This window comes from Dreissena polymorpha, chromosome 4 (assembly GCF_020536995.1).
Source record: "Dreissena polymorpha isolate Duluth1 chromosome 4, UMN_Dpol_1.0, whole genome shotgun sequence".
In the NCBI taxonomy this organism is placed as follows: domain Eukaryota; kingdom Metazoa; phylum Mollusca; class Bivalvia; order Myida; family Dreissenidae; genus Dreissena; species Dreissena polymorpha.
In genome coordinates this window covers 123372967-123386632 of record NC_068358.1, presented here as the reverse complement: position 1 = coordinate 123386632, position 13666 = coordinate 123372967, and the positions used below count along the sequence as shown (strand labels likewise).

At 35.6% G+C, this 13666-nt stretch overlaps 1 protein-coding gene across 1 annotated transcript in view; it reads right to left on the bottom strand.

Moving 5' to 3' along the window:
• Positions 1-13666, bottom strand: part of LOC127880221 (PGAP2-interacting protein-like) — a 30845-nt gene that overhangs the window by 4972 nt on the left and 12207 nt on the right. The window contains exons 6-13 of the mRNA XM_052427507.1: positions 12905-13044; positions 10893-11129; positions 9034-9117; positions 8588-8673; positions 7895-8000; positions 5128-5263; positions 4288-4352; positions 3007-3148 (exon numbers count right to left, since the gene is read on the bottom strand). Coding sequence (XP_052283467.1) covers positions 3007-3148; positions 4288-4352; positions 5128-5263; positions 7895-8000; positions 8588-8673; positions 9034-9117; positions 10893-11129; positions 12905-13044 — 996 coding nt within the window. The remainder of the gene's footprint in view (positions 1-3006; positions 3149-4287; positions 4353-5127; positions 5264-7894; positions 8001-8587; positions 8674-9033; positions 9118-10892; positions 11130-12904; positions 13045-13666) is intronic.

Genomic DNA, 13666 nt, shown 5'->3' with positions numbered 1-13666 from the left:
AGAAATGTCATGAAGTTTGACTGCATTAGATTGTAGAAACATTAACACCAATGGGTTTGCGGTAAGTTCAATGTTGATAATGTCATTGACGTGTTATATAAGTAAAACACATATAGTATAACTGTTAAATGTATTGCCCCTATTATTCAGTCTGCATTTGATGATAAACAAGAGATGTGTTTGTCAGAAACACAATGCCCCCTACTGCGCCGCTTTGATTGATTGATTTATTTTTATCATTTGGCAGGTATAGATAATTATCTCCCTTTAAAGCTTATTACTTTCCTTGGATTAGTTTTTTTTACCTTTGACTTTGAAGGATGACCTTGACCTTTCCCCACACAAAATGTGCAGCTTCATGAGATACACATGCATGCCAAATATCAAGTGGCTATGGCTATCTTCAATATTGCAAAAGTTATGGCCAATGTTAAAGTTTTCGGACAGACACACAGACTGACAGACTTACTGACAGACTGACGGACAGTTCAACTGCTATATGCCACCCTACCATGGGCATAAAAAGTGACAAATCTTGTTTTACGCACAAAGTCACACATCCACCATGGCTATTGTGTACATCAAAACAAGTGGAATAATTGTTTCAAATTGTGTTGCATGTGACTTAAACTCAATTCATTTCATAATTATTGCACAGAAACTAATGCAATCTGTGATTTAACTGTATAAGTACAAGCATTAAGCCCAGTTTTCCTAGAACGTGGTTCAGAGTACTGCAAAGACCAATCTGTGATTTAACTGTATAAGTACAAGCTTTAAGCCCAGTTTTCCCAGAATGTAGTTCAGCGTACTGCAAAGACCAATCTGTGATTTAACTGTATAAGTACAAGCTTTAAGCCCAGTTTTCCCAGAATGTAGTTCAGCGTACTGCAAAGACCAATCTGTGATTTAACTGTATAAGTACAAGCTTTAAGCCCAGTTTTCCCAGAATGTAGTTCAGAGTACTGCAAAGACCAATCTGTGATTTAACTGTATAAGTAAAAGCATTAAGCCCAGTTTTCCCAGAATGTAGTTCAGCGTACTGCAAAGACCAATCTGTGATTTAACTGTATAAGTACAAGCATTAAGCCCAGTTTTCCTAGAACGTGGTTCAGAGTACTGCAAAGACCAATCTGTGATTTAACTGTATAAGTACAAGCTTTAAGCCCAGTTTTCCCAGAATGTAGTTCAGCGTACTGCAAAGACCAATCTGTGATTTAACTGTATAAGTACAAGCATTAAGCCCAGTTTTCCTAGAACGTGGTTTAGAGTACTGCAAAGACCAATCTGTGATTTAACTGTATAAGCACAAGCTTTAAGCCCAGTTTTCCCAGAATGTAGTTCAGCGTACTGCAAAGACCAATCTGTGATTTAACTGTATAAGTACAAGCTTTAAGCCCAGTTTTCCTAGAATGTAGTTCAGCGTACTGCAAAGACCAATCTGTGATTTAACTGTATAAGTACAAGCATAAAGCCCAGTTTTCCTAGAATGTAGTTCAGCGTACTGCAAAGATCAATCTGTGATTTAACTGTATAAGTACAAGCATAAAGCCCAGTTTTCCTAGAATGTAGTTCAGCGTACTGCAAAGACCAATCTGTGATTTAACTGTATAAGTACAAGCATTAAGCCCAGTTTTCCCAGAATGTAGTTCAGCGTACTGCAAAGACCAATCTGTGATTTAACTGTATAAGTACAAGCTTTAAGCCCAGTCTTTCCTAGAACGTGGTTCAGAGTACTGCAAAGACCCATCTGTGATTTGACTGTATAAGCACAGGCATTAAGCCCAGTCTTTCCTAGAATGTAGTTCAGAGTACTGCAAAGACCAATCTGTGATTTAACTGTATAAGTACAAGCATTAAGCCCAGTTTTCCTAGAACATGGTTTAGAGTACTGCAAAGACCAATCTGTGATTTAACTGTATAAGTACAAGCTTTAAGCCCAGTTTTCCCAGAATGTAGTTCAGCGTACTGCAAAGACCAATCTGTGATTTAACTGTATAAGTACAAGCTTTAAGCCCAGTTTTCCTAGAACGTGGTTCAGAGTACTGCAAAGACCAATCTGTGATTTAACTGTATAAGCACAAGCTTTAAGCCCAGTTTTCCCAGAATGTAGTTCAGTGTACTGCAAAGACCAATCTGTGATTTAACTGTATAAGTACAAGCTTTAAGCCCAGTTTTCCTAGAATGTAGTTCAGCGTACTGCAAAGACCAATCTGTGATTTAACTGTATAAGTACAAGCATAAAGCCCAGTTTTCCTAGAATGTAGTTCAGCGTACTGCTAAGACCAATCTGTGATTTAACTGTATAAGTACAAGCATAAAGCCCAGTTTTCCTAGAATGTAGTTCAGCGTACTGCAAAGACCAATCTGTGATTTAACTGTATAAGTACAAGCATTAAGCCCAGTCTTTCCTAGAATGTAGTTCAGAGTACTGCAAAGACCAATCTGTGATTTAACTGTATTAGTACAAGCATTAAGCCCAGTTTTCCCAGAATGTAGTTCAGCGTACTGCAAAGACCAATCTGTGATTTAACTGTATAAGTACAAGCTTTAAGCCCAGTTTTCCTAGAACATGGTTCAGAGTACTGCAAAGACCAATCTGTGATTTGACTGCATAAGCACAGGCATTAAGCCCAGTCTTTCCTAGAATGTAGTTCAGAGTACTGCAAAGACCAATCTGTGATTTAACTGTATAAGTACAAGCTTTAAGCCCAGTTTTCCTAGAACGTGGTTCAGAGTTCTGCAAAGATCAATCTGTGATTTGACTGTATAAGCACAGGCATTAAGCCCAGTCTTTCCTAGACAGACTAATCTGTGATTTGACAATATGCACATGCATTAAGCCCAGTTGTCCCAGAAGGTGGTTCAGTGTACTGCACAGACCAATCTGTGACTTGACAGTAGATTCATGCATTAAGCAAAGTTTTTCCTAGACAGACCAATCTGTGAGTAGAAACATGCATTAAGCCCAGTTTTCCCAGAACTAGCTCAGCCCTATCCCTGTACCTCTCTCTGAGCAGCTTGGCCAGGTACTCGGCCTGCAGTTTCCTGTCCAGTTTGTCCCGGTCGTTGCCCATGTGGGTCACCACAAAGTCCACGAGACTGCCGGACACATTGACAGTGGCAGACACTGCCGGGGCCAACTCACCTGGGGAGAACACAGGGGCAATTGTATGAGGATTGTTTGAAAGCAGAATGCCATTTATTTCAGAATGAATTGTCTTGTTTGACAGTATAGCTCTGAAGGCAATGAAATGTTTAAATCCCCATCTTAGAACTTAGAATAAATATATAAATATAAATAAATATATTTATCAATCAAGAATGCATGTTTTGTTTGAACTTTTTTTGGAAATTTGATTTCTAGTGGTTTTATAATTCAGATTTTAGTTGCGATAAACCTTTTCATTTTTTTTCTACGTAAGGAACTTAAGAGTTCATATTAGGCTTTAGGTGTATATTTAAAGAATAATAATTTTATAAATATGCATAGTTACATGCACTATCAGTATAGCTTGCACAGTTATATGAACTATCAGTTAAGTTTGCATAGTTATATGAACTATCAGTATAGCTTGCATAGTTATATGAACTATCAGTTTAGCTTGCATAGTTATATGAACTATCAGTTTAGCTTGCATAGTTATATGAACTATCAGTTTAGCTTGCATAGTTTTATTGAACTATCAGTATAGCTTGCATAGTTATATGAACTATCAGTATAGCTTGCATAGTCATATTGAACTATCAGTATAGCTTGCATAGTTATATTGAACTATCAGTATAGCTTGCACAGTTATATTGAACTATCAGTATAGCTTGCATAGTTATATGAACTATCAGTATAGCTTGCATAGTCATATTGAACTATCAGTATAGCTTGCATAGTTATATGAACTATCAGTATAGCTTGCATAGTCATATTGAACTATCAGTATAGCTTGCATAGTTATATTGAACTATCAGTATAGCTTGCATAGTTATATGAAATATCAGTATAGCTTGCATAGTTATATTGAACTATCAGTATAGCTTGCATAGTTATATGAACTATCAGTATAGCTTGCATAGTTATATGAACTATCAGTATAGCTTGCATAGTTATATGAACTATCATTATAGCTTGCATAGTTATATGAACTATCAGTATAGCTTGCATAGTTATATGAACTATCATTATAGCTTGCATAGTTATATGAACTATCAGTATAGCTTGCATAGTTATATGAACTATCATTATAGCTTGCATAGTTATATGAACTATCAGTATAGCTATGAATACAATACCATGTGGGGAAGGCAGCAGGTGATGAGCAGACTTCACAAATGGATACCTGGACAGTATCAGGTTCCTAAAACAAACACAGCCGAATCCTATGGTGACTTTCATAACACTTGATACTAAAGTTTTATATAATTTATTTTGAATATGTTTTTATTGAAATTTGATCTTTGCACAGCAACTTTTAATGTTTTATACACAATATAAATTCTAATAGAGATGTAGCTACTACAAAATGCTTAAACAAGAGGGCCATAATGGCCCTGAACATTCACCTGACTAACCAAATACAATCCCAACCCAGATTTCATTAAGATAAACATTCTGACCAAATTTCATAAAGGTTGGATGAAAACTGTGACCTCTACTGTCTACACAAACAAATTGTTGACGGACACATGCACACACATACGGACGCCGCACATCACATGGTCACATAAGCTCACCATGTCACTTCGTGACAGGTGAGCTAAAAACAGTTTTTTAAACAGCTAATTATTCTGCTACTGTTGAGGAAATTGCAAATATTATTATTAGTTAAAAATTATCATAAAATCAATAACAAACACACATTTGTATTATACTGTTGAACTAAATATTCATTTATATAACCATGCAATCCTTATGTATGACATCTTTTAGATGCAAGGAACGTGGGTTTATCAATATTATTAATAAAACATTTTAGATTATATCAACCACTTGGCATGTTTTTTTATTATATTTCTCTAGGGTTTGTAAAATGTATTAAAGCACAAGTACTATTGTTTTTTTTGTAATAAGCAACATAAGCCACCTGCAAAACATGTCTTAACCTCGTTAATACAATTCCTAACAACACAAACCCCCAAGTATGGTCCCGTGTAGAAGGTCCAAAATCTACGTAGAATCCCAACTTTTCACCCAGCCAAGTGCCAAGGTCATTGTTGCCTAGGAACGGTTTGGAGGCATCACTCTCCAGCATGGTTATCACGTCAGCGCCTGGGGGAAAAGGTAGGGCTTATAATTTGATTATTTGGATTGTTGGCTGTTATCTACATTATTTCAGTCATATCTTGGCGGTATGTTAAACCTAAGCTCACTGTTACTGGGTTAGCTTGCTTGTGAGTACATGATGCACATATGAATGCCATTATCTGACAACTGCTTTAGTTAACTTTTTACCACTTAGATACGTATTTTGATGCATTTGTAGTCACTTAGAAAGTTAAATTAAATTTAATTAAAGACTTCTTACTATATTAAAGTTTTAAAGGCTTCATTTTCAACCCTTAGATACGGATGAGCACCAAACAGCATAAAACCTGAACAGACTGCGAGTTACTCGCAGGCTGTTCTGGTTATATGCTGACTGCAAAAGCCATTTTCACTTTGCTTTGCGATGGGGAAAGGGTTAAATCAGAAGTAGGGGGAGAATGGATATATAAATAATATCAGGACGATTCCCCTAACAAATTATGTAGCCCCACTAGGAATCTAACCCCAAAACTGCTAATATATAGTCCAGCACTCTACTAAGCTAGCCTTATCAGCATAAGGGTCAAAATACAGTAGACCTCATTATAGTACAAATTATTAATTAACTTTATAATATTAGACGAGAATGTGCAATCTGTTCGCCCCATACAAGTTGAACCTCGCCAATAAAGCTTGAAACTCCCCTTATATGAGAAAAAGGCTTCCAAAACAGAGGCAATACAGGAAAATGTCGGTCAATACGAGATTCAGCCAATCAGAAACAAGGAAAAACTCTGCCTTATATAAGAATCTTTCCTAACAAAAAAATATGTATCCAATTTTTTTTGTACCCATTTTTTTTCGTACCCAAATTTGTTTTCATACCCACATTATTTTTTGGCATAATTTGTTCGTACCCAAAATTTTCGTACCAATTTTTTTTTTCATACCCAACATTTTGGTACCCACATTTTTGTTTGTACACCCCAAAAAAATGGGTATAAACAAAAAATTTGGTACAAACACAAATTTGGGTACAAAAAAAAATGGGTACCAAAACAAATTAGGTTAAAAAATTTGGGTACAACAAAAATTTGGGTACAAACAAAATATTGGGTTAGAATTTTTTTTGGGTACGATAAAAAATTTGAGTACGAAAAAAAACATTGGGTACCCCCAAAAAATTGGGTACGAAAAAAAAATAATTGGGTAATTCAAACGTGAAATTCAAACTTTTCTTGCTAAATAATATAATAAAGTTAATTAATAAAATTGTCATTCATTAGTTGAATTCATATTGGCTTTGTTATTGAGATTCATACAGCCGTATTGTCCTTTGACCTGCGGCCTCAGGCCAATACGGCTGTCTTTAGCTTAATAACACAGCCAATATGAATTCAACTAATTAATAACATTATATTATTACTGAAAATAATTTTTCACATGCTTTTTGAATTCGATCAAAAGGACAAAAGCAAAACCATAAATTATCAGTATATGTACATATGTAAAATAACTGCACATGGAAAATAGCTTAATAACAAACAAGAGGCCAAAGGCACTATGTTGCTTTTTTGAGATCCAAAAGAACTGAACTCATATGAGAAGATTTTGTGAGGCTTAAGGAACCATTCTAAAAAAAAAAAATGTTACTAAAACAAATGTTTTGAGACAGCTTCTAGAAGATTGAACAAAAAATGTGACCAGAACCATTTTCAAACTTGGCTTAAATATTATTGAAACAAATGTTTTTTAACAGACCCGTACCTGATTTTCACACTAAAAAAATCATTAATTAACACAAATGTTCTGAGATAGTTGCATGACTGTGCAAAAAATGTGACTTCAAGACTGTTCAGAAGGTTTAAGTATAGCCATGTCAATAAAACTGCCCTGTCCTCAGGTTCTCATGTTTATCAACAAACCAGAACCAATTGAAGTCAGCTGAGACATCATTAGAATAAAGATACAAAATTCTTGAAGATTGGGCAAACAATGTGATTTTTAAATAGTGTTTACAAGTATTTTCCTATATTTGACATACTGACCATTTTTTTTACACAACATGATCCATTTTCGAACTTGGCTGAGATTTTTTTGTTAAAATTTTCTGAACAAGTTCTATGATGATTGGGCAATACAATTGGCCTCTACAGTTTTGTCATAAGGTAACTGTTGCTGTCAGACATCTTAAGGTTACCACAAAAACTAACCATGAGCATGTTGTGCTCAAGTGATCTAAAAACTTGAACTAACAAGAGATGTGTTTGTCAGAATCACAATGCCCCCGATTGTGCCGCTTTGAAGCCATAAATTTGACCTTTGACCTTGAAGGATGACCTTGACCATTCACCACTCAAAATGTGCAGCTCCATGAGATACACATGCATGCCGAATATCAAACTGCTATCTTCAATAAAGCAAAAGTTATTCAATATTGCAAAACTTTAACCAAGGTTAAAATTTTCCACAGAATGACAGACAGACAGGCCAAAAACAATATAACCCCGATCATTCGATCCGGGGGCATAAAAATAAAAAAGCGTTAACAATAAGTAAGAGTATATTAAAGTACTACTCATAAAAAGTATTCATATTCACTCATTTAGCCTCAATACAAATGCCAATGTCTCTAAACTATGAATCAAGACTCACCAGAGTCATTGAGGAGGGCTGCAGTACGCTCCAGGCTAGGCCAGCCTTTGTTGTCATACCCAAAATGGTACGTCCAGATAGCCGATGTGATCTGCCTGGGACCTGACTGGGAATGTTTAACAAACAACAATCATATGCATGTAATTGAACCTTATGCTGGAGACAACATGTGCATTTGATGTCATCCCAGATTAGTGGTTCAGTCCAGTCCAGTCCGGTAGAACCAGTACTTGGTTTCTATCTAAAGAACGCTTTAAAAGTAGGAATTTAACCAGTGTCGACCTCTTGGTCTCTAGGCCAAAACCATATCCACTGCGCTGCAGCGACCTTTTCAAAGGTTTTATTTTGTACATAATATGATGTGCAAATACCTATGTTAAATTGAAAAAGAATCGATAACTACATAAAAATGTGGGTATGTCAAATAACATGTAGTAAACGCAGCAGCTGGCTAAGGAGCTTAATCCTTTCCCACTCAGAAGCAAAGTGAAAAAGGCTATGTGCAAAGTAACTCACAGACTGATCAGGTTTTATGCTGTTAGCTGCTCATCAGTATCTGAGAGTTGAAAATGAAGTCTTTAAAAATTGAATCTAGTAAGAAAGGTCTTTAATTAAATTTTACTTTCAAAGGGACTACAAATGTGTTAAAATACGTATTTAAGTGATAAAGGGTTAAACACAAAGCTTGGTCACCTTGATAGGGGGCTCAAACTTGCCGCTAAGGTCCATATGGCGTTTTCCAAACCCCAAAAGCCCAAAACAGAGTATCACAGCCAGAACTGAAAGCAAAAGTCAACTGACGCATCTCACCAAATACAACTTCAGTAAAAATAGAGTTATAAACATGGAAAGGTCCGTCTTATGTTTAAAAAAAGATGAGTTTATGACCACAGAAAAACAGTGGTTTATATTATTACGTTATCAAAACCCTGAAAACCATCTTAAACTATATTAATTGTATCTGTCAATAAACAACAATTCCTTTTAAACATTTATTATTAAATCAATAGTTATAACTATGTCCCCAAGGGCTGACATATAAATATGTTAAGAAAGGTATGGTGAAAAGTAAATAGAATTAAGTCATTTAAATAATACTAAATCTGAATTCTACAAGTAACCCATCTAAGGATTCGCACTTTTGTTAAAGCTACTGCCGCTGGGAAGTTTCTTCTTGTTGACCATGACATAGGCAGTGTGACTGTCATCAGTGGTGCTCCCTCCTGCAGTAGTAAAAGAGAATACATAAATAACAAGCAAATTCGTTGAATTGATATTCCCCGCCAATATGCTTCTGGACACAAAAGTGTTATATTTGACACTCAAAAAAGCATTTTTTTCAAGATACAAAGAGCCATAACTCCTTTATTATCCAATGGTGTACAATTCCATTTGGTGTGCATCATCCTCTTATCCATATATATACTCATACCAAGTTTCAATGAAATCCGCCAAAGCACTTCTGAGATATGGCTCCGGACACAAAAAAGCATTTTTCCAAGATACAAAGGGCCATAACTCTGTTATTAACAGATGGTGTACAATGCCATTAGGCGTGCATCATCCTCTAATCCATATATATATACTCATACCAAGTTTCATTGAAATCCGCCAAAGCACTTCCAAGATATGGCTCCGGACACAAAAGTGCCGGACGGACGGAAAGACGGACGGACTGACGGACAACGCCAAAACAATATCCCTCCGCCTATGGCGGGGGATAATAAAGCCTCTGGGTTAAGTGTTTTCCTACATTAATCTGGGAGGAGACTTCCCGCCTTTATAGTATTTTATGTTTACAGAAAGTCTCTTCTTAGCGAAAATCCAGTTTAGGTAAAAAGTCTCGTCCCTGATTAGGTTAATCTAGGACAACACTTTTTGCACATGCATTAAGCCCTGTTTTCCCACAGCACTGCTAAAATATATGTCAGTGGATCTTTATGCAGTTAGATTCATATACATAATCTATGCTAATTATGTTTTTACAAAACACAGACTTACCGGTATTTTATGTTATAAAAACTTTGTTATTAAAAAATCATTGAACCATGTGGCATTCACACTTCCTGTGTTCACATTTTCAAGTGACATGAATACATAATATTCTCAGCAAATCTTAAATAACTTACTTAGACACGTTGGGTGCATGTGCAACCTTAAATTTGAAAGTCCCCAAAAACATTCACAATTACAAGACATTAATAGCAACTGATTATCTTTGTATATGCTCTTCAACAATACATATGAATAATGTTCAGCGTGAACTTTGGGTCATGTAATATGAGGTTTGCATTAAAAACTTAATATGAGTACATATACCTACCAAGGTTTTAAATAATCAATAATATTCTCCGCAATAAAGAAGCATAAAACTATTCCATAAAATATTTAACCTCGCCCTTGATAAACTGGGCTCAATGCACACTTCTGGCTTAAAGTGAATTTTTTTTCCAAGAATAGTCTAACTTTTAAAAGAAAAATACCATACAAGCCAAAACTGTTGTCCCTGATGAACCTGTGCAGACTGCGTAGGCTTATCTAGGACAAAAGTTAGCAGACATGCATTATTCCACGTTTTCTTTTTTTTTTTTTTTTTTTTTTTTTTAATTTATAGCGTTTATTCACCTCCGTACAATACACAATTTATTGTTAGTTTGCATGTTAATATACAATAGCGTTATTTTAACAATTCAAATAGGTTGATACAATAGAGGTAAATAAAATCTATGCATTCCTTATATATTTAGACATGCATACAGTTCACACACACACACAGACACATACAAAAACTTCTGGCTTAAGTGGATTTTTCCCCAAGAATAGTCTAACTTTTAAAAGAAAAATACCATACAAGCCAAAAGTGTCGTCCCTGATGAACCTGTGCAGACTGCGTAGGCTTATCTAGGACAAAGTTAGCAGACATGCATTATTCCACGTTTTCTCAGAGCCAGTCTCATTAAGAACTAAATGAAATACAACAACCAGTATTTGAGCTCACCTACGAAGAGTCCCAGGAAAATACCGATCATGTTCATAGCGATTAGAACGTCAGTGTGCTCTCGCGTGTACTCGCCGAGGGGCACAAAGTTGAATGCAACCGTCCACACGAGGAAGAAGTTCTGAATCATAAACACGAGTATGGCCAGGAAGAGAGTGCGGGCCGGCGGACATCGGGACACTCTGTCAGCCATCTCTGGCCACACGGAGAAGGCATACACGCCTAGGAGTAGACCCCCTGAAAAACCAGGGCACAATGATCATAACTTAAGACAGTTTGCAGAAGTCATTCACAAATTCGAATGATTTTTGCAGTAAAACCTGTGCAAACCTAACCCTGTGAAAAACACATCCTTGTAAAAATCAAAATATCAAATATCGCTGAGATTCCCATATCGTATGTTTTTCAATACTCATCTTAATCATCAAACAAAGGCATAAAAAGGGTTGCATAATTTAATTTGTATAACTGTTCCTCCTGCATTGAATTCAAGCGTAAAAATGTCGAGAAGAAGTTTAAACAAGCTTGTCCATACTTCTTCGTCTGGTAATGACCAATTTATTGACTGTAACTGTTGAGAAAGCAAATAGTATAAATAAATAATTGTTATCATCTATTGAAGCATTCGTTTTTGAAATTTTAACATAAAACAAACTAGAACAGTCACTGCAGACAACAAAACGCGTGTGATGACTCATTTCAGGCAGGTGAAAAAGTTGAGAAGTAGTAAAACTAACCTCAAAATTGTATTGTTCACTACTTCTCATTGATCATGCACAAAGACAAAAAGCTTCACATACATTTGGGATGTGGTCTGTAAAAAGGGGTGTTTAATGCATGTGCCTAAAGTGTTGTCCCAGATTAGCCTGTGTAGTCTGCACAGGCTAATCAGGGACAACACTTTCTGCTTTTATGATTTTTTTGTTCAAAGAAATTTCTTCTTAGCAAAAATACAGTTTAGGCAGAAAATGTTGTCCCTGATTAGCCAGTGCGAACTGCACATGCTAATCTGGGGCAACACTTTATGCACATGCAATAAACCCCCTTTTCACAGAGCACGGCTCATTTATTGAATCAATTGCCCAAGTTAAAGGGCATTTCACTCTGCAACAAAAAGTGTGGATTACAGACAAATATCTTGCACTTCTACATATCATAAACAACATATCAATAAAGTTTCATGTCGATTAGAAGCAAACTGAGAGACAAGATTGTGATAAAAAATAAATTGTAATTAATTATCAGTGGGTTTTACTGGGTTAAAAACAGTTGTGGCAAATTATTTTTCTTACTTGAAATACGTTGGAGCCGCTCTTTTAATAACAATAATCAATATTTACAACTTTCATGAGTCAAGAAACATAATTGTCATCATGAAGTAGCATAAACGTAACCTCATAATAATTGTTAATAATAGGAGATACGTTTCATTGGGTCACGAATATATATATGACAATAACAAAATAACATTTTACTTGCATAATGCTAAATCCTATACTTCCAAACAAGATCTTTATTTGTTGCAATAACAACTGTCTTTCCATATTGATATTAATATTGATCACATATGAGGACAGTGTTATAAAGTTCAGATATTAAATCCAAACACAAATCAGTTATTTTCCAAGCTGTTATTAATACCAAACCTCATTTTGGAATTAAACAAAACGGCATTCATCCAAAATTCTGATTGCACATAACAATCCAAAGTATAGCGCCTCAAACATTGACAAATACATCTAGCACAGCTACATAGTATCAACAACAAACATGTATATATCTCTAGCAACAATGACCTTTGACCTTAACCCAACTGGCCCCAAATGATACCCATGCTATGACTACATGTTAGCTGGAGAAAGGAGCTGTTCCCTGAATTTTTGAAGAACAAAAAGAGGCATTATTGAATAAAGTCGTTTTAAGGCTACCTTATTCATGATTGAAAAAAATCCTGAGTGAGCATTATGGGACAAGTAAGGTACAGAGCTTGGCAGTAATACTTTTCAACCCACCAGCAAAGCCTGACCACGCAGGTAGATAGTATAGAGCGAGGAAAGACATCAGTCCGAGGACCCACCACACCTTGCTGGTGGCCACGTGGCGGCAGGCCGACATGTATGCTCCAAAACTCATGGCTAGCAGGGTGCACACGCTGTGGTACAGAGTAAGCTTGTGAAATACATGATTTATACATGTATTTGAATGGTTTTGTGATCAGTTATAACAATACACTTACTGTTACTTTGAAGTAAGTGTTATAATTTTAAGTGGTGTATTCTGACGCAAACCTAATTATGATTTTCCCAGAACATAAGTTTCTTTAATAAATGCAGAAAAATAAATTTAAAATACAATTTTTCATTGAAAAAAATACAACATATTAGTTTGTATCAGCAAACAGTATAACAGTAAGAACAACTTCTTTTTTGAATGTATGGCATAATTTACAATCATTATTCATTTTTCAAAGTGGAAAACTTGATAACCACTTAGATCTTTGAAAACATTCTGTAATTCGTGTTGTTTGTATCATTCACATGTCCTTGATTTTACGAAAAAACAACTATCCAGTATGTATTAATTTAAACAAGAGATTGCCAAGCAATATGGTCCCCTAACGGTAAAACTCCACCATTGTCAGTAATTTTTTATGGGGGAAATATAGTCGCTGCTTCGTCTGTCCGTCCGTCCGTGCACAATTTTTGTCCGGGCTATTTCTCAGCAACTAATGACCAGAATTCAATGAAACTTATGGGAAGCTTCACTACCAAAAG